Source organism: Drosophila subobscura, chromosome J, assembly GCF_008121235.1.
Source record: "Drosophila subobscura isolate 14011-0131.10 chromosome J, UCBerk_Dsub_1.0, whole genome shotgun sequence".
NCBI classification, from domain to species: Eukaryota; Metazoa; Arthropoda; class Insecta; order Diptera; family Drosophilidae; genus Drosophila; species Drosophila subobscura.
Genome location: NC_048532.1, coordinates 19,139,491 through 19,167,172, shown reverse-complemented (window position 1 = coordinate 19,167,172; position 27,682 = coordinate 19,139,491). Strand labels below are relative to the sequence as shown.

General features: G+C 44.6%; 1 protein-coding gene and 1 long non-coding RNA gene across 2 annotated transcripts in view; one reads left to right on the top strand and one right to left on the bottom strand.

Annotated features, from left to right (window-relative positions):
• The window catches only part of LOC117893068, a 43,022-nt gene extending 19,219 nt beyond the window's left edge, over positions 1–23,803 (top strand). Inside the window, exons 2-5 of the mRNA XM_034799478.1 lie at positions 13,630–14,445; positions 14,516–14,656; positions 18,303–18,368; positions 19,035–23,803. Coding sequence (XP_034655369.1) covers positions 13,630–14,445; positions 14,516–14,656; positions 18,303–18,368; positions 19,035–23,431 — 5,420 coding nt within the window. The 3' untranslated portion in view covers positions 23,432–23,803. The remainder of the gene's footprint in view (positions 1–13,629; positions 14,446–14,515; positions 14,657–18,302; positions 18,369–19,034) is intronic.
• Positions 23,804–25,465: 1,662 nt separating this feature from the next.
• LOC117893079 lies at positions 25,466–27,050 on the bottom strand. Its single transcript, XR_004648778.1, has 3 exons — positions 26,942–27,050; positions 26,677–26,882; positions 25,466–25,595 (listed from the first exon to the last, which is right to left on the bottom strand). It is a non-coding gene; the product is annotated as an uncharacterized LOC117893079 (long non-coding RNA).
• Positions 27,051–27,682: the final 632 nt, after the last annotated feature.

Genomic DNA, 27,682 nt, shown 5'->3' with positions numbered 1-27,682 from the left:
TTTTATGGCGGATCCTCTTTTGGTGCCTACAAAAATCTCAACTAATTAATTGAATTAAATCCGACAACCGTCATGGAAAAAGCATGCGGCCAAGGCTGTCTTCCAACGTCTCTTCCCCCACATATCCTTCTCCCAAAAGCCACTTTTATTTTACCTAATTACTTTCTCGAGAGAAACAGACAGAGAGAGAGAGAGAGAGAGAGCGAGCGCTCTGTGCCCCACTGGAAACAAAAATAACCATAGAAATGCCCAAAAATAATTCTTTATTTATTTTGTGAGAATATGACACATCTTTTGTGTGTGAAAAATTGGGAAGAGAAGCAGCAGGGACCAAAGGTGAGCGAGCAAGTGACTGACAAATGACCAGAGATTCGCATTGCCCCTTGACAGATATTCAAAAATTCGGATGGCTTGACGGCGGCTCCTGCTGCTGCAATTTTGAAGAAAATTCGTAAACGTGGAACTATAATGAATATTAATATCTGTAAGATAGGAGAAACACTTATCGATTGGTTCTTTATTATAGACAGTATGATGAAAAGAGTTCCTTTCATTTGCATATTTGCAGAACAAATATTTAGATGAACATTTGAACCATTCTCCTGATCACTTAAGTCCTGTTTAGCGATGTTCCCACAAATGATTCATTAGAAGATGAGCTTGTCCATTGCCTCCTCGTCACGCTGGCGTCATTGCAGAGCATTTTACCTGCTGGCACAATTAAGTTTTCGGCACGTAAATGAATCATGCAAATGGCTTTTCATCCACTCGCTCTTTGTCTTTCTGCTCTCTCTCTCTCTCTCTCTCTCTCTCTCTCTCTCTCTCTCTCTATTTTGCTGTGCTGTTTCTGTGAGATTTTTGCTAGCGGGGGCGCTGGTTTTTGTGGCGCATACGCCCCGTCGGCTCGTGTTGTGTGCAATTAATAAATTTAATTAAGAAATAATGCATAAAACCTCGACCGACCTCTTCTTCGTGTGTCGCTCCTTCAAGTGTGAAAATTATGATTCTTTTTCATACATCAAATGCAGAAATAAATGTCTGCTGTTCTTCCTCTAACTATTTGACTCAAATCATAAATCAAATAAGTTTTTAATTAATTCCCTCACATGGTTTTATATAGAAATATAAATTTAAAATATAGAATGGGAGCCCAGTGTCTGAATTCCCAAATATGAATGCACGAAATTTCAATGGCTCTCGATTCTCATTCTCATGTGGATATTCCACGTTTCGGATGTTCTGGCGCTATATAAATTGGTGTAAAAATCCCCCTTGCGAATGCGAATGGCGGCGAATGCCGAACATAATTCAGCTGAAATGACCCAAAGCACACGACAACGGCTGCCAAGAAATGCCTGCCTGCCTGCCCCCACAGGGAGACTGCAGTTGTTATTGTTGCTGTTGTTGTTCCTATTGCATTGGTCACGACTGGCTGTGTGTATGCGGGTGACGTGCGGTTGTGGCTGCCACGGGGCACACGGGGGCAGTGGCACTGGCACTGGCAGATGGCGGTCAGGCATAGCCGCCAACGGCATAGCAACAGCTTGTATTGTATACAGAGTCTAGAGGTTGGGTGGACAGAATGCAGGCATAGAATCCCCACCCACCCCAACAAATTGTCGACAATTTGCCAGAGGTGTTGCTGCTGCTGGAGAACCTTTCGTTAAGTAATGCAACCACAGGATCAATAGCATAGATTGCAATTTGCAATGCAACAATTGTGGGCAACAATTCCCTCCGCCTGTGGGAAAATAAATATAACAGCAACGAATGCTGAAGGAATATCTTATTTTTGTGGCTGGTGTGCAGCGATTTTAGAGGATGCCTTCTGGAAGTTCTATTGTGGGAGTATTTTTGATTGGGTTATGGGAGAATATTTTATGTGGGTTTCAATCTAGAAATAGAAGCATTACCTGCCAATTTCTGGTAAAGAATATAACTCTCTTTTGCTGCATCTCCATCTATTCCTGTTCAGGGTCAAGGCGCCCTCAAGCTGCCACCTCCCCCGCGCAACATTAATTGATCAAAAATGTTTAAATAATTATAGCATCCCAGCCAAACATTTAAAGTGCCACCTGCATTGAGTATTCAGCGCAAATATTGAATTACAGCAGCATTTGGGGCCTTGACAGTCGCGCGGCTAATTAACGCAAGACGCGATGTCCTGCCAATTGTTCAGCGCACCGGAAACGACACATGGGAGCTAGACGCTGCCATGGCTAACAAGAAACTCAAGCAAAGTCGAGCTGTCAAATGGCAGTTTATCATGCTGTTCCCCCTCCCAAAACTGGGCCAGAGCGAGATCTATGCCAAGTGCCTCATCATGCCTGTCCCCCCCCACCAACTTGCATGGCAGATCATTTTTCTTATTTTCTTTACATTTTTTCTCTTTTTGTTTTTATGGTTCTAATTTTTCGTCGTCTCTTGAGTCATCGCCGAATTATTGCGAAACTATGCGAAAGTGCAATATTTTTGTGCCTTATTGTTGTTGCATGTTCGAGCGCGTGTGTTTGTGTGTGTGTGGCATGCCATGTGGTGTGGCAGGCAGCATGCGCTGAGTGGCCAATAATATTTGCAATTATTTATTTGCTAGCCCCCAGAGCGGTCACCGTTGGGGTTTGGGTATGAATAATGCTAGTCCCCCGCAACCCATTTTCAGTCTCCCAAAAATGTCTCAATGCCCAAAACGTGCGAAAAACTTTTATGTGCTCAAAAGATTTGTGCAACTTTGAACTTTTCGACTCAGAGGGGAGAAGAAACAGCAGCATGATGCGGCGCACATGACGACACATAATTGCAACACACACAGACTAGGGGCGCAATCAACATTTGCTAGCAATTAATAAATTGAGTGAGTTTTTGTGCCCAGGCCCTTGCCTGCCCCTTGCCACTATTTTGCAATGTTTATGAATGAAAATTTCGCATGAATTTTCATCTCAATTTGGTGTCCAATAAATTGCAATCACACTCGAGCGCATGCTAATTAATTTGTAGATCACAAAATTATGATTAGAACGACATGCGGCTGCTGCTGCTGCTGCTGCAGATGTTGGCTCTATAGATACTCGTACTTTTGGCTGTGGGGCAGCCTTGGAGAGTGCGTTGACCAGTGGCGGCGCATACGCAATTAGTTGACATGTGTAAAGATCCAAAAATGCAGATACACAGCCACACACACACACACACATGACAGTGTGCGGCATAAGAGATGCAAAAGTTTTTCAATTGACTAATTTCTGATCGTTTTCTTCTCTTTTTTTTGTAGGTAAGTTCTGCTTGATGGCAAGGAGGAAGAAGGGTATGTTGGAAGGAGGAGGAAGCGTTTCGCCATGTCAGAGAGTATGTACTGTATTTGGTGGAACAGCAGCAGAGTGGATTATAGTCAGAATGCAATCTCATAGTTCTCTACGTTACCCTTTTGGTTTTCTATTGGTTTCCAATAGTTGATAAAAGCATTCTATTACAACTAAAAGCTTGTTTAAGTTGCAATCAATGGAAACTCATCGATAAATCTCCAACTAATTCTAGTAGCAAAATCGAATTCTATTCCAAACAGGAAGAGCAGTGAGTGGGCGAAGCACATACAAACTGTATTGGCTCTGCTCTGGAATTTCTACACCAATTCTGCCTCCCATCGATTCTCCCCTCATTTTCGCGGCGTACCTGGACCCCAACTTGTTTTCAATAACACAACAAACTTGACCGCAGACGTTGCCAAATTGTTGTTGGCTGCTCTTGTTGTTGCCGTTGTTCGGTGAAAAAAAATGTTGACGTGAGAATTGCAAACGAATGTTGGCCAGGCGCAAAAAGTTTTTTCCCAACTCTTCTCTCTCCAATGCTCTCTTTTGGTGGCTCTGGAATGAGGAGAGGACGTCATTAGCTCACAAAATATTGCGGGTTTATGCTGTTTGGCTTTGTGTGTGTGTGTTGTTTTCCTGTGAGCGCTTATGCGTGTGTGTGTGGCGCCGTTGTTTGTTTGTTTTATAAACGCGCGCTGCAGCAGCAGCGATTGAGCAGGCGGAGAAGAGAAGGCAGAGAAGAGAGTGAGAATACGGAGAGCGGGAGACTAGGAGAGGATGAGCGTACCACAGTTGATCCACAACATTCTCCATTATGCGTGGGGCCTGCCTGTTCTTGGCATTAATTATTCAGCCGCCTCTCGTTTTCGTTCTCGCTCTCGCTCTCTTCTACTCCCTGTGTCTGGCTCTCCTTCCTCTCCTCCTTTCTCTGTCTCTCCTTCCTGTTTTGCGTATACTTCTCTTTGGTTATTCGCAATGTTTCATGCATAATTAAGCATTTTCGCAATTAAATGTGTAAGCGTGTGTTGTCTCATTTTGTGCCTTCACCTTCACCTTGACTCCAACTCTTAGACATTCAAGTCGAACCCACCCCGAGCCAGAAACCCTTTGAACTAAGGAAACTTTGCTTGAGCTTAAGACTGACAGCATGTAGAATATTTAAGTAATATTTCAGTAATAACTTGGTAGGCCTCCGATTCAAGCAAAAAGGGAAGGAGGATTAAGCCCAGGACTTAGTATTTTGTGGGTATCTTTTAAGCAGGGATACATATATACAATATCCGAGTCCTTAGAGCAGCTCAATGCTGGACTAGTGTAGAAGAAAGATTGAATTTCTTTTGGTACCAAAAAACTGCCATAAAAGAACACACCCAAAAGGTAATCGATTCTTCTTAAGATGAAATAATTAATCAAAGCATCTCAGAAGTGGTCAAAGCTTCTCCTCTTATTCTCCTTTTTAGCAGCTTTCCATCATTATTTATTGTGGTTCCCTACAGTTCCATTCTTAAAATACACTTATCCTAGACATATTCTCTTTGCCATAACTTAAAGTATCTTTTATCCTCCTCTTGAAACAGGAAATGGCTAAACAATCCAATTATTTGTGGTTTCTTTTCAACTCAATTTGCCTCAAAATATCATCAGGCGATTCCGCATGATACAACAAGTAATGCTAGATTTTTCACAGATTTTCGGATGATTTTATCTAGATTTTTCACGTCGTCGCCTGAGTATCTGTGCGATATTCTACGGCATTTTCTGCGTGTGATAAAAGCACATAAACAAAATATTTAGCCCTGAATTGTTTGCCAAAAAATGTTCATTTTCATTTTGCTTTTATGCATTGTTTTGTTGTTGCTGATTATGCCTTGTTTTATTTTTTTCTTTTTCATTTCTTTTGGTTTTATTTTATAACCGGTAGAATCGGGTATATTCGATGCGTTTACATGGGGCAAAAAGGAATTATTTAATTTGGGGAGCATGTGGATAATAAGTTGTTGTTGGGCTTTTTGAACAGCTGTCTCTTGGAGTACTTTTAATGCTAATTTGCAATAGTTATAGTTTGCATTTCTTTGTAGTTTAAAATAGTTTTACTGCTTACAGGGTATCTTAGTGTTGTTACGGGTGCGCCGCAATTTCCAACTTTTGTTTTGCCGGCAACAATGGATTCTAGATTCAAGAGGGAGAGGTGCCTCTCCCACTACACTAACAACAACAGCAAATTAAATGTACAAAAACTAAACATAACAGCGCTGCGTGCTCCGCGCTGCCCTCCCTCTGCCAGAGAAGGCTCTTTCGCTCCCTCTCTTTTCTCACTCTCTGTTCGTATCTTTTCTATAGTATTTTTCACACAATAAACGTGTAGTAGAGCCGAGCCGCTAGAAACAACAACAACAACAGCAACCAAATTTCGGGTGTGTAGAAAAACTTGCGAAATATTTTCCACTTGGCACGCAGCGCAGCATGGCCGGCCGTTTTCGTAGACTTTTCTATGCGAGTGTTTAAGTGTGTCTGTTGCTATAATTTTCATCGTGTGTGTGTGTGCATTTTACATTTTTAATTTTATTTATTTGTAACACAATTTGCGGTTGAATCCAAATGCACAACAGATTTGCCCGGTCTCGAGTGTTTATTAGTGGGAAATAGCTGGAGAAACTATTGTTTGGGAGTGTCTCTCTACGGCACAAATAGTACCCTGTAGAGAACTTCCATTTGGCTGGCAACTGCAGTTTGTTGCCAATAAAAAAACCTTCTTGATTCTGGCATTATAAATAGTTTGGCAAATATCCATTGCACAGTGTTGTGGTGCGGGTGGCTGCAGCAGTGTCTCGGCCCTCCTCTTTGCTATCATTGAAAATTCAATTTCAATTATTGTAGACTTGTTGCTTATGAGCTATGCACAAGAGGATGATGGGGATGCTTCTGTTACCGCTTCTCCTTGTGGCACTTAAATGTCACATTTTACTCGTTTTTTTTCCCCCCGCTTTTTGGGTAATTTTCTTGGCTTATATTTTCGCAAATTAAATTTTTATTGAGCGTATCGCTTGGGCATAATTAATTTTAATTGAGGACACAGACAGAGAGACTCTTGGAGGTACATAGGAACACGGTCATTTGGGTTCTAAATTTAAAGGTTTTTATTGGGTCAAAACAGGAACTTGTGGCACGCTGGTAGATAAGAGCAAGGAGCCGCCCTGAGCTGTTCGCAGGAACCGCACAAAGGAGAGCACTTTTCACACCTCAAAAGCCACAAAAGAGAGTGCCTGTCTGTCAGTCCGTATGTCCGTCTTGCATTCTAATTAACTTCCAATTCAATCATGGCATTCTCTGGGCCTAAAACTGGCCCATCCTTGCAGCATGTGCGGCATTGTGTGTGCTCTCAAGTGTTACAAGTGCAAGTCCAGGCAGCAGCGGCTCCACAAAAGGCCAACCAACGTCAGAGGGTGCGTGGGTGGGAGGGGCTTTGTATGCAAAACATGTCCGATAGCCAGCCAGTGCCTGGAGGCCAGAAGTCCTCTCCTTTTGCTCTTCTTCCTCCTGCTGCTGCTGCTGCTACTGCGTGTGTGCCTCTCCAATTGACTTTTGCTGTGCAGCAATTGTGTGCGTGTGGCACAGGTAAGAGTGTAGCAAACCGCAGTCAGGGCAGGGCAGGGCAGGCAGGTGGAGGCACTGGCTGTTGGATGTTGCCTGTTGCCTGTTGACGTTTGCCGCAACTCATTTGCATGCAACAGTTGAACAAAAACAGTTTTTAATTCAATTTCAGTGCAGACTGCCGGCTCGAGTAGCCAAAAGTAGGCGCCCGACTGCAGCTTATTAGCAGCCATTGTTTCTATAAAGCAAAAGAAGAGGCAGCAGCAGGAGGGTGGGTTCTGTGCTGTATTTCCAAACAATCAACGCAATGAAGCGTAAATATGTCAACAGTAGAGAGAACATTTTTTGTGTTTGTCAAGAGAAGCGTCCACATAATGCCAGTTAAGTCGCCCACCTCACGCCGCTACCCACGCAAGCAACTTAGTTGGTCAGTCAGGCAGTCAATCTGTCGGCCAGTTGGGCAGTCAGTCAGTCAATCTGTCACTCAGTCAGTGAGTCATTCAGTCAGTCAATCAATCGGTCAGGTGTACAGCGACGTCACTACGGTGGAACTACTTTGCGACAATCACAACAGCGCGAACGGCAGCCACCGCCGCTCCGACCAGTTTTCATTCAGTTTACCGGCGTCCGCTATACATGACAGACGGTCGATATCTGTTCTCTCACTCTCCCTGTCTCTCCCGCTCTTTCTATACTCCCACCCGCGCTCTCTTAGAGACTGATAATGATTCAGGCGTGCGATTAGTTTAAGGCCTAAACGCTGATAAGCGCATTAAAAAGTGCCCGTCTCCCATTAAATCCCCCCAAAAGAGTAAACGAAAATAAAACCGAAAAAAAATACACAAAAATGATAAGAAGTAAACCCACTTGAGCGTGTTGAAATCAATTGAAAAAAAAGTGTGAAAATAAATATTATTTCAAGTGGCGAAAAAGTGCGAAAGTAGAGCAAAAGCAGTAAAAAGAAGATTTATAAATGAAAGAAAAAGGAAATAAAAATCATTAAAATGCAGCTACAAACGATAATGTGATTTATAGGAAAAATATTCAAGAAAAATACTCAAAACGGATTTAATTTTGGAGCAGAAAAATCATTTTAAGCGTTGGATAAAGTTCAATTAAAAGCTAAAGGTTTTTTTTTTTTTATGGCAGAAATGTTTTGGAATATTGAAAGGGTATAAATGTTAAATGGTTAAAAATAGTTGCAGTAGAGTTTATTTATGGGAAATATTACAAATAAATACTCCAATTTATTGCACAAGCAAAAGACTGACAAATATAATCAAATTTTATTCGCAAACGGTGTACAAAGTCGTTAAATAAAACAACAAAATGCTACACATATGCTGAATAGTCCACATAATTCATGGAATATGAATTTCTGTTGTTATTCCCTTAGCATTTACATGAAATAATCAATTGAATAAATCATATTGTAGTCGTCGTGTAATGCTACAAATACAAATCGCCACAACCTCCCCCAATACCATGACTCACATGCCCATTGATAAGGCCAGACAGAGGCCGAAACAAAAAAATAGCACTTGGCAGATCAGACCAAAACAATATTTTCCATTTTCAATGCCAATCGGAGCGCCGCCTGCCTGCCTGCCTGCCTGTCCAAACCCCGCGTCAAAAATACAACACGCTCCTGCAAATTGTGTTTTGTTGTGCTGTTTCTTTTGTTGTTTTCATTGCTGGTTGGATTGTTGTATCTGTTTTGTTGCGCTGTTATTGCCAGAGCTACCTGACACTTGTCAAACGGCGATAACATGCGAAATTTCTGGCAAACAACAAGCCAATATCGATACCAAAAAGGCAATACAAGTTTATGCATATTAAAAACTATAAAATAAAATAAAGCGCCTCGCCATAGATTATTTTATTATACATATGTACAGCCGATACACAAATATATTGTATATTTTCGATGACTGCTGCTGGTGTCGCTCTGTGGTACGAGTGGAAAAACACGTTTCCAGCATTATGACCAAAATGAAATGAAATGAAACGCGGGTAGCGCAGCACCACAGTACTACGATAGAGCGACGCTCCATTCAGTCATTCGCTTGGCAATCGCCAAACGATTTCTTGGCTCTGGTGAAATGTAATTTTCATTTGAATATAAATACACTTTGAAGGAGGTTATTATGTTTAAGTTTGTTAGGCTTGAAAGGGCTTGAAAAGAAATGTAAAGGAAGGACAGGACTAAGTTCTAAGAAAAGTGTCTAAACATGTGCACTGAACTTTAACTTTCGATCTCTATTATTTTTCCCTTTTAGCTGCGTATGTGTGCCCCATAATGAGGAAGAGTTGCTCCTCTAAAACTGAAGTTATCTATTTTTGAGGATTTATTTACTAAAATTCACGTGCCAGAAGCTTCGTCTCGTTGTTGCTTGATTCTATCTATTTATCCATAAATCGATCTTGGTTTTCTCCCTATTAGCAAGTGTATCTATTTCTTCGGTTACCCAACACCCCAACCCTCTCTTTCTTGTTATTTTTATGGGGTATTTCTCTATTCTGTTCTATTTCACTGGATGTACTGTATGTGCGAGTACGTCGGTGTGTCTGTGTGCCCCCGCGCGCATTTAAATGGGTTTTCGGTTTTCGTCTATGACGTCTCTGCGTATTGTTTACAAATATACGTTTCAATTTGCAGCCCTATATACATTGTACACCAGCGGATTATCCACGAGTATCGTACACCCACCCAAACCCAGCGACAGCGACACATGGCACTGAGGCTATCCGAGTATTTGTTGTTCCTACTCTCGCGGATACATTTGAAATTTTTTCTTTCTACTATGTTGTTTTTCTACTTTTTTTTTGTTCTTTCTATCTGTATTTTTTTTCTGGTATTCATGGCGCTTGCATAATCCTCCTTTCCTTTGCGCTTGTCGAAGCTGTCAGCAGCGATGTTGCTGCCGCTTCTAATGCTTGTTGCTGCAGCTGTTATTGGCATTCAAATGAATATGTAAATGTCGCATCTCTTCAATTGCAGTTTTTTGCATTGGTCACGATTTGCAGCAGTGTGTAGAGCGTGGAGGGGGGAGGGTCATAGAAGTCAGTGTATGGCACGTTTTTTGTGTGTGTTTTCTTTTTAATAATTAAATGCCACAATCGTTGCTTCTATTTGATGAGCAATAAATTTGCCACGTGACTAGACAAATGGGGCAAGGTGGTTTTTACTTTTTGTTGATTTATGTAAGGAAGAGAGGGCCCAGAAGATAAACTGCAAATGAAACTGACTGTTTATGCAGCCGCCGACAAATTGCCAGGTTAAATGCGAGCAACTCGTACGACAAGCATCGATTATGTTGAATTGTAACGTTAACAGCATCCTGTTTCCTCTACGCCTCTCCCCAAAAGGAAGTTGTATCTTGCCGCACAGGTAGAGACGGGGCAACATTTGGCAGCGTGTGGTGTGGCACAAAGCGACCTCAATGTTGTAGCATACTTTGCGGCGCGTTGATTCGTGTATGGCTCCTGGCATCTTCTACACCCATCTACCATGCCATCAGCCCACCAGCCAGCCGTATACATAATTGATGTTTGCTCTGGAAGTAACGATGCCACACACACACTCACACACTTTTGTAGGTGAGGAATGGAATGGAATGTGCTACAACTTCCGCCTGAGCTTCCGTTACGGCCACTGAATGATTAGTTTTGGTCATGGAGTGCCACAGTTTCTATGCCTCCTGCTGGTCCATGAAATCAAACTAAGTGCTGAAGTGCTCTACAAGGCCTTTATGATATTCCCTGTTTAAAGGGTCATTATGCTTTTGTGGCAGAAAAGGAGGTAATTAGAATCTTGAGAAAACAATCCAAAGATGCTGATTTTGCAGCCCACTTATAACATATTGGAACCCTGTTTTCTATACGTTATCCTCCAGGGTATCCCCACAGCTTCTACTTCCATGGTTACCCTTTCTGTCTTGGTTTTATACTTGTTCCAATTGACTGAACGAACCCTTACCTTGTGTGTGTATCTGCAAATGCTTTCATGCCTCCTTCAAGGTTATAGTTTTGTCAACGCCTGCAAGCTTTTTCTTTTAACTGAAAGTACACACCTGTTTGTACCAGTGTCTCTCTCCACCACACTTTCGCTCTTCTGACTCTTTCTCTTTCTGTATCTTTTGGAATGTGTAAAGGTTTTCTCTATTGATTCACCATCAAGTGTGTGTTGTTTGCTCTTGCTTTGATTATATTATAAAATATCATTCGTTGAATATTAATATTTCCTCTATGTGTGTTTTGGTGTGTTCCGTTTTCGCGCACCATTAAGTTTTCACTCTCATTTCCTTTGTGTGTTATTTCTATTGTTTTCTATTGTCCCTTGACAAATTGTAATGGCCAAGGCGTTGCCTCCTGCCGCTGCCTGCCGCTTGCCCCGGGTGTGCAGCCCCTGAATGTTGAAGACGCGTGTTTGCGAGTGTGTGTGTGTTGTGGCCAAGAGAAACCACTTGCATTCGCTGCTGCTGCTGGCTGCCACAGAAATAGAATTGGCAATGGCTTTGGTGGCACAATCTCATGCCATGTGCCTGCGTGTGGACAACATGTCGCGCCACCATGCACATAGAGCGCAGTGCGGCAATAAGCAATGAAAGCTATGCTGCAACAAGCTAGAAGAAAAGGCGTGGGTGGGTGGCGTCGCGTGGTGCATGTTTGTTTGGTTTCTTGGCGCTCTGCTTTAATGACCAATAAATGCAGCAGAAGCAGCGGCAGTGGCACACAGAACGGCATATTTATCTATTTATTTGCATAGCGATTTCAAATTTAGTTTAAATAAACAAACGACTGAGTAGAAAAACCGACAAACTAAAAGCATGAAAGTGTCACACAGCAGTCGCCCACGTCACAGCAGAGAGAGAGAGGAAGATAGTGAGTGTGCGGAGGGGAGGAGAAACAGCTGCTGCTGCTGCTTTTGCCGTCCTCTAAAGTGTATTAATAGCCGCCATAACAATGTATGCAGAACCTTTTTAAGCTCCGCACAACAGAAATAACAATCAAAGTGGAAGTAGAAAGCCAAAAAGACCATTTGCCAAAAATAACCAAAAAACGAAAACAAATAACGAAAAAAAGGAAAAACATTTGACAAGTGCATGTCATTCCGTCCGACTGTCCGTCTGTCCGTCCATCAGAGTCTCATGTCTGGGTGGGTACGCTATAAAGGTTCTAAACCGTTTTTGTCTTGCCCGACCGACCTATTTATACCCCCCTCCGAAATGGTGGCTGAAAATAAAGATTATTGCATAAGCTGAGGCGTGTCTGGGAATGTCCGCTTTGGGGCAAATGATAGCCACATGATGCAATGCCCAATGCGGAGGTGCCAAGTGCCAAGATATTTTCGTCGCAATTCGCATTACTGTCGCCACCAGTTAAATCATTTTGCGAATCATTTTATTTGTATGCAATTTTCGATATGCATCTCCCATTCAACGATGTTTTTCTTAGAGCAATTCTCAAGACAAAACATGCCATAAAAAATCGGAGAAACACTCGACTCGGCAAACGCATAAACAGAGAGGGGAATATCTGTAGAGTAAAAAGACAGAGTTATTGTACAAAGAGATACAAAAGAAAGATACAAATGGGAGAGCTACAGAAGAGATGTTGAAAAGAATTTGTAAAATAAATACAAATTACGCGCTTTGCTATGTTTTCTATGCGATGAATGGTTGATGAGGCAGGGGGCTAGGAGGGCTGCTGGGTTGGTTGCTGCTGCTACAAACTAGGTTACTTGGCAGCGTTTAGTGTTTAGCATAAATAACTAGCACACAAGAGGAAGAGCTGCCCGCTCTGCGCCACCAAAGGGTGGTGAAGCATTTGAATAAATAAATGTGTTAAAAGAGATGGAAAAACAAAGAGAATACAGATAGAATATGTATGTACAGCAAGTGAGTGGAGGAGAGGGTACATTTAATTAACACAAACTTGCAAACAAAAACCTAATGCAATAGGTTTAAAATGTATGCAAATAAATTGTTATTGCATTCCATTTATTTATTATAAATATTTCTCTGAGATGCACGCCCCTGGGCTGCAGCTTTTGTTTTTGCTTTTTGACTGGAGAAGCCCTTCTCCTCGCATTTTTCTTATCTCTTTAATTTTGACTACCTGCCTTTGGTTCTCTCACGCAATTTACACTCTCTCGCAAGTTCTTTATTCAATTGCACTCTCTCATCAGCAACAACAGTTTCTGCTCTCGGCTTCCGATTTCAAGCTGTTCCCATTCGCACATGTCCGATCATGTTCTGTTTCCACTTCAAGCTGCGCTGCAAACTTTGCTCCCTCAGCAACAACAATGCACCACCCACGGCTGAGACGACAACACTCTCTCACAGGCCTCGCTCTCTCTCAAGCCTCGCTCTCAGCAAATGCACGACACTTGCTTGAGCAAAACTTCCACTAACCAACGGGACTTTGCTATGCTGCGTACCTGCGTGTTCGTCACTATATTGCACTCTCAGCTGCAAAAGGTCTCAGCAAACAAGCATAAAGAGGAATAACCAACAACATTTGCTGTTTAGTTTCTTTGTCATTTCTTTGGACTTACCGACTACGAAAACACCCTTTAATCTACAAATCTGCAAAATATTCATTCTTGTATGTGATTTTAAAGTAGCTTTAAAGTTAAAACAAGTTAAATTATTTATATATTAATTATAGCCATAAAGATCAAATACTATTTTCAAATACTAATCGAAAACATTATTTTCTGTTGATCTCTTTGCAGAGTCTACGCACAGCGTGGACGGAGGACCTGCATCGTGGCGTTTAACGCTCGATCAGGATCTATTTGACACGCTCAAGGGTAGCTTTCCCAGTTGGTTTCAGAGCAGCACGGGTGCTGCAGCAGCAGCCAGCAAACAGCAGTTGCAGCTGCACCAAAAGCACCATCAGCACCAATTGGTGGCCAGCCACAGTGTCATACCCATTACCATAGACACGAAAATCGCCGGCGGCAACAACAATAACAATCATACACTCCAACAGCAGCAGCATCACCAGACAGCGATATTGAGCCACAGCTCGAGCTCCGCATCGCCCGCTTCCTCCATTAGCTCCAATTGCTCTAAGAAATCCAATAGCAGCAGCCTGAGCAGCTGCAGCAGCAGCAGCAGTTGCAGCTCCCACTCCAGTGGGGGTGGTGCAGCGACGGCGAGCCGCTTCCTCAACAAATCCACTTCCACGTCGCCCAGCAAGGGGCTGGCACGGACGCTCAAGGCCACCCAAAAGACGACGCACAACGGCAGCAGCATCAGCAACAGCTGCCAAAAGGTGGGTCAGCTGGTGAAGTCCGCCTCGTTGCATAGCCTGAGCAGTGGCAGCAGCGGTTGTAGCAACGGTAGCGGTAGCGGCAGCAGTGGCAGTGGCAGCGGCAGCTCCTCGCTGCTGGCCACCATATCCACATCGCCACTGACCACCGTAGAGCTCATCTCGAGTGCCACCTGCAACGGTCTGCTGGCCACCAGGCTCAGTGGCAAGGCCTTGCAGCACTCCTTTCAGGATATCATATTGCTGCACGAGGCCTACGACGATATGTCAGAGGGTAAGTCACCGAATTCTTCTTTCTGGGGCATCCTTTTAATTAGCATTTCTCTCTCTTTTTGTGTGTGTAGGCGAGCAGCGACTGCATGCTACATTTCTGGGCAGCAGCGATGATGGCAACAATTCGGACTGCTACGATGCCAGACAATCACCGCCAAAGGCCATCGTGGATTCCAGTCCCCTGCAACCAGCCATGGACAAGAACAAAGAATGTGAGTTTGCCCTCAGCTGAATGCTGAATGTTGAATGAAAGAGCAGAGTAGGGCCCTAGATCATAGTCCACACCCACGCCCAAAAGTGCCATCTTGTGGCGGCTGTTTGGCATTTGTCATTTGGTTTTCTGTGTGTGCCTGTGCCTATGCCTATGCCATTGGTTTTTGGTTAGTCATAAATGCTGCTGCCTCATCATCAGTAGCAGCAGCAGCAGCAGCATCACCGTCTAGAGAGCGTTTTCCCCGCATTTACAAGTTTTAATGAAGCTGTCACTGGCGCAACAGGCAGGCACTTGGGGCATACGGCAACAACGCAGCGGGTACCCATTCATAGACTGAAAAATGTTCTCTATATTGTCAACAGTTTTTCCCTCGCTGCTGGCCTACATATTTTCGTTGGCAGTTTCCTCGAGTGAAGAGAAATATTCTTATTAATTTTGAATGGCCAAAAAAGATGACAGCCGTGTCGGGCCATTGGATTTCATGTGTGTGTCTGTCTGTCTTTCTGTGGCATGGGGATGCACACTCGCTAATAGTTTTGACAGCTCGTGTCGCCTGCATCACTTGCATGGCATTTTTGTTCATGTTTGGGCTAACCGGAAATGCCAACAAATACGAAAGAAGTTCACACGTCGTCTGACCCTGACAAAAGGTTTCAAATATTTACGAATTTTGCTGGGTTTTTCTTTTTGCAACCCCAAAACTTGCCAGAAATAAACAAAATTGAGAGAATTGAGGCTGGGGTTGCGGCTGGTGCAGGCGAAATGTTTCCGGCAGGCGCCCAAAAAGTTATCTAACAATAAACTGCATATTTAGCAGCAACCACCAGCTAGAAAAGCTGCCACTGCCACAGTCCACCGTCCTCAGTGCACAGTTTTTGGGTGTAAGTAAACATTTTGCCAACAAATTTATTATAAACACATGGCTGGCCCAGCGCACACACAGTCAATGATGGGGTGTCGATGGCAGTGGCAGTGTCGGTGTCGATGCTGCAAAATGTTTTGACAAATAAACACGATGCACGCGACCCCCAGAGGGGACAGCAGAGAGGGGGCAGGGAGTGAGGAGCAGAAGAGCAGAAGAGAGGCTGCGGCTGATTTAGGAGCGAAAGTTGTAGCAGGGCCTGTTTGTGAATGAAAGAAAGCATTCAGAAGGCTGTAGCCAAGGAGTTTCTTTCTGCGTGAATATGAGTTGCAAAGAAAAACTGTATAAAACTTAGAATTTTTCCCATTTTTGTATGCGTATTTTCTTTCCCATTTAGCCCACTGTGGGCTCTCCTCTGGCTGCCAATTCATTCATTTTCCTAGCACTGATGATGGGCCAAATACGCCATCGTTTGATCACGTAATCGATTTTATAATACAATATATAAATACACGTATCTGCTTGGGCTCTCTACCCACTCTCTTTCGCTTAAATCTATCGCTCTTTAGCTGCTTTTCTCGTTCTCTTTAGACAATTGTTTACCTGACCTTCGTGTTTCGGGCAGCACTCATGGGGAGGGACTCTGCGAAGGGTCACCGCAAACAATGCCAAGAAAAAGAAAAGAAAATTTTGTTGTAGGTGGGAAGCAAAATGTCTGCACAATTTTTATTGCCTTACGCATAAAAACTTTTATGTGTTTAATTTGGAATTTATGCTATTGTTTTTATCAATCGGTCGGTTCGGCCCACGTGAAACGCAAACAGAAGTATCGGAAGATTTAGCAGCCAAAGCAGAACACCAACAAAACACAAAAAAATTTCGCGCATAATTAATTTCTCAAGGGGAGAGCGAGCGACAGTGTCGTCATCGAGATATGATTTTCCATGGAACCAACACCCCTCCCATTTGTGTGTGTTTGTTACATGGCCAAAATATTTTCGCACTGGCGAAATATTTGTAAACAAAAACAAGACCTGGGTGATTCTTGGAATTTTCAATACCCTTTTCACAGCTGAGAGCATTACGATGGCCAGCAGATGCTTTACAGATGCTCGGCGGCAAAGAGTATCAAAAGATTCGGCAACCTTGGTTGGTTTTTCTCTTTTTTTTGCGTACATTTTTGTGTGGCACACTTCAATCGTAAAATCGGGCGCCTGTTCAGTCAACAGCTGCCGGTTCTGCCACTGCCTCGGCCCCTGCCGCCATTTCGTCTTTTTCCGTCTGAGACAATTACGCGCCTTGGCAGCTCGCTTGACTCTTTGTTTTTTTATGATGATTTCCGACAAAGAGCCTAAATTACTTTAATAACGTCATCGTCACTTTGATGTCGACTTTGTTGTGGCGTCAAGTGTTCCTTCGTTCGTTCTGCTCGCTTTTAGGTGTCTGCTGCTTGACACAGGCTAACCCACTTACTTGGCTGCGGCAGAGAGTACACGGGCAAACCGCAGCAAGGAAAACCCAGGGCCGAAAAGGGTCTGCAAATGCAAAACCACAGCAGAAGAACCACAGTGCAGTGCCCCATATTTTTGTTGATTTTTTGTGTGTGTTTACATTTAATTTCCGGGTGCTCCTTCAAGCCTGTCGCTCCCTTGCTCATCCTCTAAGGCCCTTCCTGCTTTGTCCTTAATTCGCATTATTTCGTTTTAATTATATGGCTGGTTGGTCATTTTGTGAAACATTTGCGCACTGCCCTCTCCCCATAGTGCTCCGTCCTGAATGCTAATTGAAGATAATGTTATTTGTGACAACAGGTCGTATGCTTAATATGCCAAAGCATGAACCAAAATTACATTAACCGAAATGCAGCCAGCAGGCAGCAGCAGCAGCCAGCATTTAAGGCATCCATTTTGTGTAGCTAATGAACCAAGAAAGGGGAAGGGGCGAGACGACTAATGCCCCATCAATTGATTAATTTTGGGTACAGTTTTCGTTTATAATTGAAATTGGATCTTAAGTGAAATCCAGTCACCGTAATCAATACGATTTTCCGTATAGTCTCTGCCTCTGCCTCTTTTTTGTGTGCGGCTACAGTCTCCCGCTCTGCCTCTCTTTTTTGTGGGTGTTTGTGTCTGCTTTGAGTAACAGCCAGTCGCCAAAGTTAATTGACATCAATCTGTCATTTAGTCAAGCCGAAAAAAACAGTAGGAAGTGGGAATCTAATCAGATTATTACGCACACACAGTCCGTCCGGGTGGCCCAGAGACCTACTTCTTGTGCTCCTTTCTTATTCGCTTCCCCTTGTTTTTTGTGGGGTCCTGTCTTTCGCACTGGCTTAAATATTTAATTTAAAAAAAACGCACAAACTTTCTACTCTCTCTCTTTCTGGAAAGTTCCAGGGCACATAAATATATGTATATGCACTCTTCACACCATAATCGCCCGCACATAAAGATATTAAAAAGTTTTTCTTTTCCTTTCTTTTTTTTGACTGTCTGTTTTTTGGCCCATTTGCAGCTGCCTTTTGTGTGTGTTTTTTTGTAGGCTCGACATTTATTGCGTGCGTCTCCCTCCATTGTCAAAATGCTAGAAAAAAGGCGAGAAAAGTTTTTTCCAACGCAACAAAAATTAACTACGAGTAGATTTTGCCCCCCCCAGCGGTTTTATGGGCTTTCCATGTTTGATCTCTGGCATTGTTCTGCGATAAATTATGTTTGATTTGTGTGTCGGCAACTTGTTGAATGTTTCTACTATAATTTGTGCTCTCTGTGTCGTTTTTTTGCAGCGCTCAAAGTGAAGCTAATGGTGCGACGACCCCACTCGCAGCTGGTCGAACAGGGCATCATACCATGTAAGTATTGCCGATAGGGAGAGAGGGAGTGTTCACCACTAGATCCGCAGATCGATAAATTCCCCATTAACCCCACTTATTTGGCTCAAAGCATCTGCTTTACGGCCCAAAAAGGATATGCAAATACAATTCATTTGAATGGCTTTCAAATTTATGCACGGTCCGCCCCCAAAATGAAACGAATAACGGAAGAAGCTAAATCAAAAAAATGACAGCGAAAAGAAACGAAGGGAAAAAGAGAGCAAGCGAAAGTCCTGGTCCCAGCAAAAATACGCAAATTTTCAAACTAATTCAAAGCTCTCGAACGCCAAGCGAAAGTGAAAGTAAATTTGAATTTAAATGATAGATTTTCCACAGAAAAGAAGGAATATCCATAGCCAAAGATGGGGGGAAAGCATACTTAAGGCAGAGAGAGTCCAAGGAAATTGAGGGTTTACTTTGTTTAGTTATTCAAAAATGCATTAAAGATACACAGAGAAGGGTCTTTAAACAAAGAAAAGTGAATTTACGTGGGGTACAAGTTTAGCCAATAGTCTCTGCAAATGTAACCTTAGATGAATAATAGTTAGAGGCAATCAAAGATCAGATTTGCTTCACGCCTTTCCACATATCTTTTCTAGCAAATTTAATAAAAAATTTCCCTCTCTTCCTCTTTTCCTTCTTTAGCTCTGAAAACCTCGCCCGCCATCCACGAACAATGCAAGCAACTGGAACGCGCCAAGACCAGCGATCTGCTGAAGGCCAAGATCCAGCAGCGCCCGAATCGCGAGGATCTGGAGCGGCGTCACATACTCGAGGAGGATGAGTGCCACATCGATCCGAGCCTGGCGGAGAAGCAGCGCATGCTGAAGAAGGCCCGACTCGCCGATCAGTTGAATTCACAGATTCAGCACCGTCCGGGGCCCCTTGAGCTGATCAAGAAGAACATTCTGCACACGGAGAAGCCCATCGAGAAGATCGTGAAGGAGGGCCTCGTCTCGTTTAAGGCCACCAGCGAGGGGCTGCTCACGCGGCCCCAGCATCCGCACAGCTATGTGACCTTCGATGAGGATTCCCTTAGCTCCGAGAGCGACACACGACAGACGCCGCCGCGTCTCGATGAGGCGATGGTCGTGACACCCACACTGCTGACAGCGGCACCCTCTCCGCCCACGGATGTGCTGCAGGTGGCCGCTGCCTCCGCAGGGATTGTGACAATGGCACTGACAATGCCCACGGTCAGTGGTGGTGGCCAGTTGATGGTCAGCTCGCCGCAGATCATACAGCAGCAGCAGCAGCCGCCACAACTGAAGACAATGGTGCTGGCAGCACCTGTGCCACCGCCACCGCCTCCACCGCCGCCGCTGCCGATGGCCAGCATCGTGAAGGTCAAGGCGGAGACGGCCAATCTGTTCGAGGAGCTCTGCCAGAGCGTGGCCGGACCGACGGCCAATCAGTTCCTGCCCATGCCCATGCTGGCGTCACCCTGCTCCCTGGCCTCCAGCAGCACCTCCACGCTGAGTCCGTTGTCTTCCATTGCCTCACCGCCGCCGCCAGCGATCACCCGTCTGCATCTGCAGCCCGTTTCCATCAAGTCGGATGCACCCGGCAAGGACAAGAATCGCAAAAAGTCCAAGTCCAAGCCGGTGTCCAAGGCGCGCACCATTAAATTCCACGAGTACAAGGGTCCGCCGAGTGCTGCCGGCCAGAAGGTGGATCAAACGCAGCCGGAGGAGACCTCCTACCAGCTGATGTTGGAGCAGCAGAATTGCTTGCTCAAATTTCTGGAGAACCTCAACAAGAATCAGTCCATATTGCCGTCGTCAAATGCAGCAGCAGCAGCAGCGGCAGCGGCGGCAGCAGCAGCTGCAGCATCTGTGGCCGCCCCAGCCACGCCCTCAACGCCCAGCAACAGCATCACGGTGACGACCAAGACAGTGCCGGCTTTGGCCTCCGCTCAAGCAGCACCGATTCCAGCGCCCATTAGCTTGCCCAACACCATCTCCATCACGAGCAGTGCGGGCGGCGCTCCGTTGAACTTTGGCGATGCTGCAATGCTGACCACGCCCACGCCAGCGGCAACACCCACGCCGCCCATGCTGTCGCTGATAGCCACGCCGCACCAGCACCACCATCAGCAGCAGCTCCAGCAGCAGCAGCAGCAACAACACCCACCAGTAGCTGCTGTGGTGCTGCCGCCAGTGATTGTGCAGCATCCACCGCCACTGCCCTCGCCAGCGCTGTCTGTGAGCTCCTCCATACCGCCCAGTCCGGCCACCAGCTATGCAGAGTCGAATGCCACGACCCACAGCAGCGCCTGCATCACGGACATAACGCGACTGGAGAAGATGAAGGTGTCCGATCTAAAGCAGCATCTGAAACGCTGCAATCTGCCAGTGTCTGGACCCAAGCCGCATCTGATTGAGCGGCTAAAGCCGTATCTTCCCCTAGAGCCTCTGGAACCGCCCACTCCTGCCGCCAGTGCCACAACGGAGGTGATCACAATCAGCGATGCAATGGACACCAGCAACCCGCCACCTGCGACCATGTTGGTTTCCGATGCCAGCATGGAGCATGAGCAAATGGATGTGCAGCAGCAGCAGCAGCAGATGGACACCTCACACGCCATGGCGATTGTGCCACAGCAGCCACAGACGGCGACGATCATTCTGACCAACGAGGAGCTGCTACGCGAGCAGCAGCGAAAGATTGACGAGCTGCAGCGTCAATTGCAGCGCTCGCAGCTGGAACTGCAGCAGATACGCCAGCGGCAGCATCAGCAGCAACAGCATCACACAGTGGTAAATGCCATGCCGCCGCAGCAAATCACGCTGATCACCACAACAACAACGAATGGGGGGCCACAGCAGAAGCTGACGGTGTTGCCACAGCAGCAGCAGCACGTGGAGAAGAGCAGCAGCAGCAGCATACCGGCCAAGGTGACAGTCAAAGCGGCAGCAGCATCAAAGCTCAATGGAGTGCAGCAGCAGCAGACACATGGCGGAGCCAAGAAGGCAGCGCACGCTAGCAGCAGCAGCAACAGCAGCAACATTGCCACGAATCCCAATCAGCCGCCAGCGCCAATTAGCCAGAAGATGGTGGTGAAGCAGCAGCTGGAGGCAAAAATACAAAAGCAAAAGGCAGCGGCAGCAGCAGCAGCCGCACAACAGCAGCAACAGCAGGCGCTCCAACAGCAACAGCAGCAGCAACAACAACAGGTGCAACAGCAGCAACAGCAACAGGTGCGCCTGCTCACGCAAAAGACACAAACTGTACTCATTCCATTCAACACCAACAACAACCAGACCAACAACAATCATATAAGCAATGCTCCAGCCAAGAATCAGGCCAAGAAATCGCATGTTGCTGCTGCCACAGTGCCCACAGCAGTCACAACAACTGCAACAATACTGCAGACAAGCAAACCGCTGACAGTGGGAGCAGGAGGAGGAGCGGGAGCCACCACACCGCACCACAACAATGTGGGTCTGCTGTGGAACGAGGGTAATCAAACCATCTTCCTGGTGGGACTCAACGATCAGCATATGACGGCGCATACGCTGGGAAATATCAGCCTCACCGCCACCACCACAGCAGCAACAGCAGGAGGAGGACCTGCAGGAGCTGTACCTGCGCCCGTGAAGAAGCTGCTGAATGGTCATCAACGCACAAACTCCCTGCCCAGCATTGTGTTTCCCATCGAAGCCAAGTCCATAATAACCCAACAGCAATTGCAGCAACTACAGCAGTCGCACTTCCAGCAACAGCAACAGCAACAGCAGCAGCGTCCGCAGCAGCAGCAGCAGCAACTCATCCAATTGGACATCAAACCCACGACAGCACCACCGCCACAGTATGAGGAGGCCACCAAGCAGCTGGCTGCCAGCAAGGCAGCGGCACTCAACGGACTGGTGCCGCTGGTCAAGATCAAGGAGGAGCCAGTGCAGTCGCCAGCACCGCCATTGGCGCTGCCAGTGCCCGCACCAGCACCGCTGAGCAATCAGGTGAAGCGCAAGTCGGCAGGCATCAAGTCCGAACAGGTCAGCGATGTTCTGGACATACTCATCAAGCAGGGCGAGCTGCCCGAGAGTGCGGCCCTCGAGCCAATCACACCGCTGACGCCACTGCCCGAGCTGTCCATGTTCAATGGAACCGTCACACCGACCACAGCAGCGGGTGGAGCCAGCATTGTGCCACTGGTGCCCAAGCTGGAGGCACCGCCCACACCCCAAGCGGCTGTGGCCACGCTGGACATGGCCATGGACACAAATGACTCGCACGTGAGCTTCGGCCAGCAGCACACGCCGCATGGTTTCATCGAGAACATTGACATGGGATCACCGCTGCAGCCGGACACGAGTGCCATCGATGCCGAGAGCGTGGCCAAGACGTTGGACATCTTCCTGGAGCAGCATCATGCCACGCCACCGCCCAGCACGCCGCCAAAGAGCAGCCACAGCGGCAGCGAGAAGCCCAACAGTCCGGATGCCAAGCTGAATCATTTCGATGAGTACGAGCTGCTGGAGCTGATGTCGCAGCAGCTGGAAATGGACATGGGCGACGACTCGAACACCTACTGCACACCCAAGGGTGGCGGCAACAACAACAGCCTGCGACGTGATCTCAATCCCAGCCTGCAGCCGTGCATCAACGAGCTGCTCGATGCCAGCAGCCCAGACAGCGTGCTGCTGAACAACAATCCCGGTGCGGATGTGGACTTTGATGCGGACAGCTTTGTGGCGCAGCTCAGTCAGCACGTGACGGGCGGCAATGGAAACAGTCCCCATGTGGACTCCAGCAACTCCTCGAACAGCCACTTCAATGGCACGCCCATGGACTGCGATGACTTTGAGAGCACTCTCAATTCCTTCATGCAGGCCGTCACACAGCCACAGGCGGGATCGCACGGAGGAGATTATTCCTCAACGACGACGACGAGCATGGCCAATGGCATGAGCGGTGGCAGTGTCTTGGGTGACTCCAGCGGCGGCGCAGTGGATGCGTTCAATGCCAGTGGCGATATCTTTGATCTGTTCAACATAGATGACTACAAAATGAACTGGGCCGGCGATTTCACTGTCTGATGCTACATTTAACAGGAGCAGAACTTTCATTACCCACTTCCCTCCCACAACAGTTTCTTCGTTCCGTGTCAAAAACAAAACACAAAACACAATCCAGCGTGGTGCTCACATTTTTTTTCTCAAAAAATATATAATTCCTGAAGAATTCGAAGCTGTTTTCGAAGCAAGCATACACACCAATACACACACACACACACGTACACAACAAATCCTATTTATTTTCTAAATGCATTTAAAACATTTGAACGTCAGTTGAAATTTCGAAACTTTACTATTTCCAAGAAACGACAAAAACAAAAACAAAAACCAAAACACAATGCCAAGCAAAATTGCCGGGGAGTGACACTCCACCACAACAAAAAAAAAACAAAAACAAAACACATAAAAAAATACACCATATACCTTTTCGCACCCTTTCCTAAATAAGCAACAAATACAAGAAAAGAAAGAAACAGCAGCCAAAACAAACCATTTAGAAAAGCATAAAATCTTATCATAAAGCGTAAGCCAAAACCATATAAAAAATACAAAAAAAATCACAATAATAATAATGATATTGTAAAGATTGATAAAGAAAAAGAAAGAAAAAGTACATGTTTCTAATGAAGGTCATTCCAATCTGAAAATAATGCGAGTGAAAATCTAACCAACTAAAAAACAAACACAAGAAAGCTATAGACACGCAGAGAGCGAGAGAGAGAATGCAAATGCGAATGGCAGAGCGGAAGACAAAGCATGAATGAGAGCGAGGAACCAGGAAATGGCAAAAGCAAAGAAAAACCCATAAACCCAAACTACAAAAAAAAACACACAAAAAAAAGCAGATCGTTTACATAAGAGATCGCCCCACACCCAAGTGAAAACACATTCAGTAATTTTGTTTTAAGTTCTATTTAAAATGAAATGAATTCAATTATTTAAGGCTTTAAGGACAAGCCAGGCTTAATTTTAGTTACAAAGCGAAATTATGAAATTAAAAATTTGATAAGTATTTCCTGCAAGGAAAGAAAAAGCCTTTAAAACAAAATTTAGTCGAAGAAAAACCAATCTAAATTTAAATTTAAAAAACAATTTTTGGGAAAGCCTTTTAAGCCAATTAGCGAAAATATATATATAATTAAATATTTATATATATATATTCTTTTTGTTTGCATTCAGCGAATTCCGTTACTTAAATTAATTCTAATGCAAATTTTATGAAACGTAAACTTAAGGCGATAATATTTCTTGGGGTTTCGATCCTGAAAGCGGCGTGTACTTAACGCACATTTCTAGGCAGTTTTTTTAAGGCAGTTCGGAATTGTAATTGTAAATCCAAACAAAAACCCACGCACCACCCTTTTGGCTAAGTGTATTTTGTAGTAAATGTAAATGTAAATGGAGGGCATGCCAAGCATTCGGACATATATTTGAGTGTTGTGCTCAATAAAATAAATTACAATAAATAACATGATTTAAGGCAATGGAAACATTTCAAGTAGGAAAACGAGTGGCAAAACACACACAAACACAATTAAAAATTGCAAAAAATTACAACCACAAACCCCATATATTTGTATAAGTATATATATATATTTTTATATAAGCGAATTACATATGTATATCGTACATCTACGTTTAGCTCTAGTCTCTAGCCGGGCATCCACACACACACACACACAACTACACTTCTCATTCTCCGAAACACTTGACACTCGTTTACATCTGCAATAATCCACTCTAATTACTCTATTCATATTTGAATACTTAACTCATACTATGCTAAAGTACTCTTAATCGTACAATATATAATTATTATTAATTATTCAATCATTGACGCTCGCTTCGAAAGAGAAAAGCTTAGAGAGAAAACGTTTCCATTTGATAACAATATGAATTCATGAATTAATTTAAATAAATACGTTTATTGTTAGCAGCAATCTTAAATACCATTAAAAACTAAACTTATTGTTTGATTAATTCTAAATCTTAATTAAATAAATACATACATACTACAATATATCTAATTTAATGTTGGCTTGAACTATTTTTTGTGCGTTGCGTTTAAAAGAGAAATTCATTTAAATACAATACAAAATAAACTCAATCACGTCATAAACAAACTACTCGTATGTGTAATTTTTTTGAGAAACAACAACAGCAACAGAAGCATCAGAAAAGAAATCTAAAAAAGAGATGAAAGGATTAAAAAGGATCTATAATTACATAGCAAGTGATATACCGATATACTTATATATACAATACAATATATATTGAAGATGTGCAAGAATTTAATGCGTAAATAAAAACCTTATTCATTTTTCCAAAAAAATAAAAGTGTTTGGTTTGATGAAAGATATATCCCTGATATAAAAATTAGATGCATCCTCAGCAGTTTTTATGATACAAATACTCAATCCCAAAAGCTAATGTTCTGCTTCCTTCTTTAATTATTTAACCGATTGGCGCCCTCTGTGGCTTAATGCTCCCTGGAGCATAATAATTACGCATTTAAGCGCATTAGGCTCCAAACACAAAACACAGAACAACAGTCGAAAGGATAAATTCCACATTAAAATTAAAATCAATGGGGGTACGGAGTATTTGTATAATGCGTAATCATAATAATTTTGTGGCAGCCACTCCACGCCCACAACAGGAGCAGCCAAACAAGGCTTATCATTAGGAAAGGCAGCCATTGCTTGATTGGTGGGCGGTCCACTGTCTGCGGGAGGTTGGGTGTGTCGTGGCAGCAACCTCTTCAATCCGAGTTGTTTATTTTTAGAGCCGAAACGAAATCAGCAAACAATATGGGGCAAAATTGCAGTGGCAGCAGCAGCAGGAGTAGCAGTAGCTATGGCAACAATTGTCGGATATTTCGTAGTTGGACTGCTGCCAAGCGTTATGGCTATGCCACACGGCTCGAGGCCCACACAGACAGACAGAGACAGCGAGAGCGACAGGAGAAAGACAGGCATGCGGCTGCCTCCTGCTGGGTTTTGCTGTCCGAAGCATGCCGCCCGAACAGAGACAATCGGCAACTCATCAGTTCTATCTGTGTGTATATCCTTTGATAATGGACTTCTCGTGAGCTGCCTCTGAGCCACTGCACCCATTGTGTGCGTGTGTCCTGTTTGGGGTAATCAGCTTTTGTTGGCAATTTAATTTGTCCCATTTATGCGATGCTTTTGGACAAGAACAATCAATGGTCATGCAAGGATTAAACTCTATTCAAAGCAGTCATAACTGTTGTGGTATATGCTTACCATTAGCTTGAATAACTCGTTCATATCCATAGAAAATTATGCATCCAGTCAGAGTTGTTTTTCGACATTGTTGATGGCACCGCTCCACAGCGTAAACAACCTTTCACAACAGCTGCAATATGTGACAGCAACAGTTTCCCCCCACTCATAGCCCGGCCAGTGTCGCTCCATTCATCCACTCATCCCAACACCCCGCCCACAGCGAACTAAATTTATACAAACGCTGACTGTAATTTGCGTTATTAAAATGGCGTCAGTTGCTTACCAAAGCGAAAAGTTGCACCCTGCCCCACGCTCCGGCTCGTACAGACGAACGACACCAACGCCAACGCCCACGCCCAGGTCCTTGTCATTGGAGCCCTGTGCGGCCATGGCTCCTCTAATTGTGTTCGAGCTGCGCTACAAAAGATGGAGAGAGACAACGAGACCCACCATTCAATGCGGAGTGACCGGCAACAGAGAGTCAAGGCGAGCAAATTGAGATTTATTTTCGTAAATTTGCTGTTTGGCGAGTGCGATGCGATTCTATTTTGTATGAGAAATCATTCGATTGCTCAACTACATACATATCTTGATAAACTGTAGTGGAAATCGTATTGTAACTTCAGTAGAGGCTTCCTGTTTCACTTTGGCCGACACTTTAAATGACCCACGCAATGTGCGTATTTTCCCATAGCTTTTGTCTTTTGACATCGTCAAGCAACAAGTTGGCCAAGGCCAGAGCTTGGGGGCCTTGTTTTCTTGGATTATTTTATAACTTAAAGTCCCCTTCAGAGCTGGTAATTGGTTTAAAATCTCTTTCTTCCCATTTAGAGCAGCTCCACTGCAGTTGTAGAGCTGTTGCCTTTGAAGTGGTGTGGGTACAGTTAATAGTCACTCAGAACCAGGCAGTCGGATTAGCAAATTTAAATTGAACAAACTAAAGCAAAGAAACAACACAAACTAAAACATACGCAGTTCAAGAAAAAGAACGCGAGAGAACGCATGTAACGGGATCCAATGAACA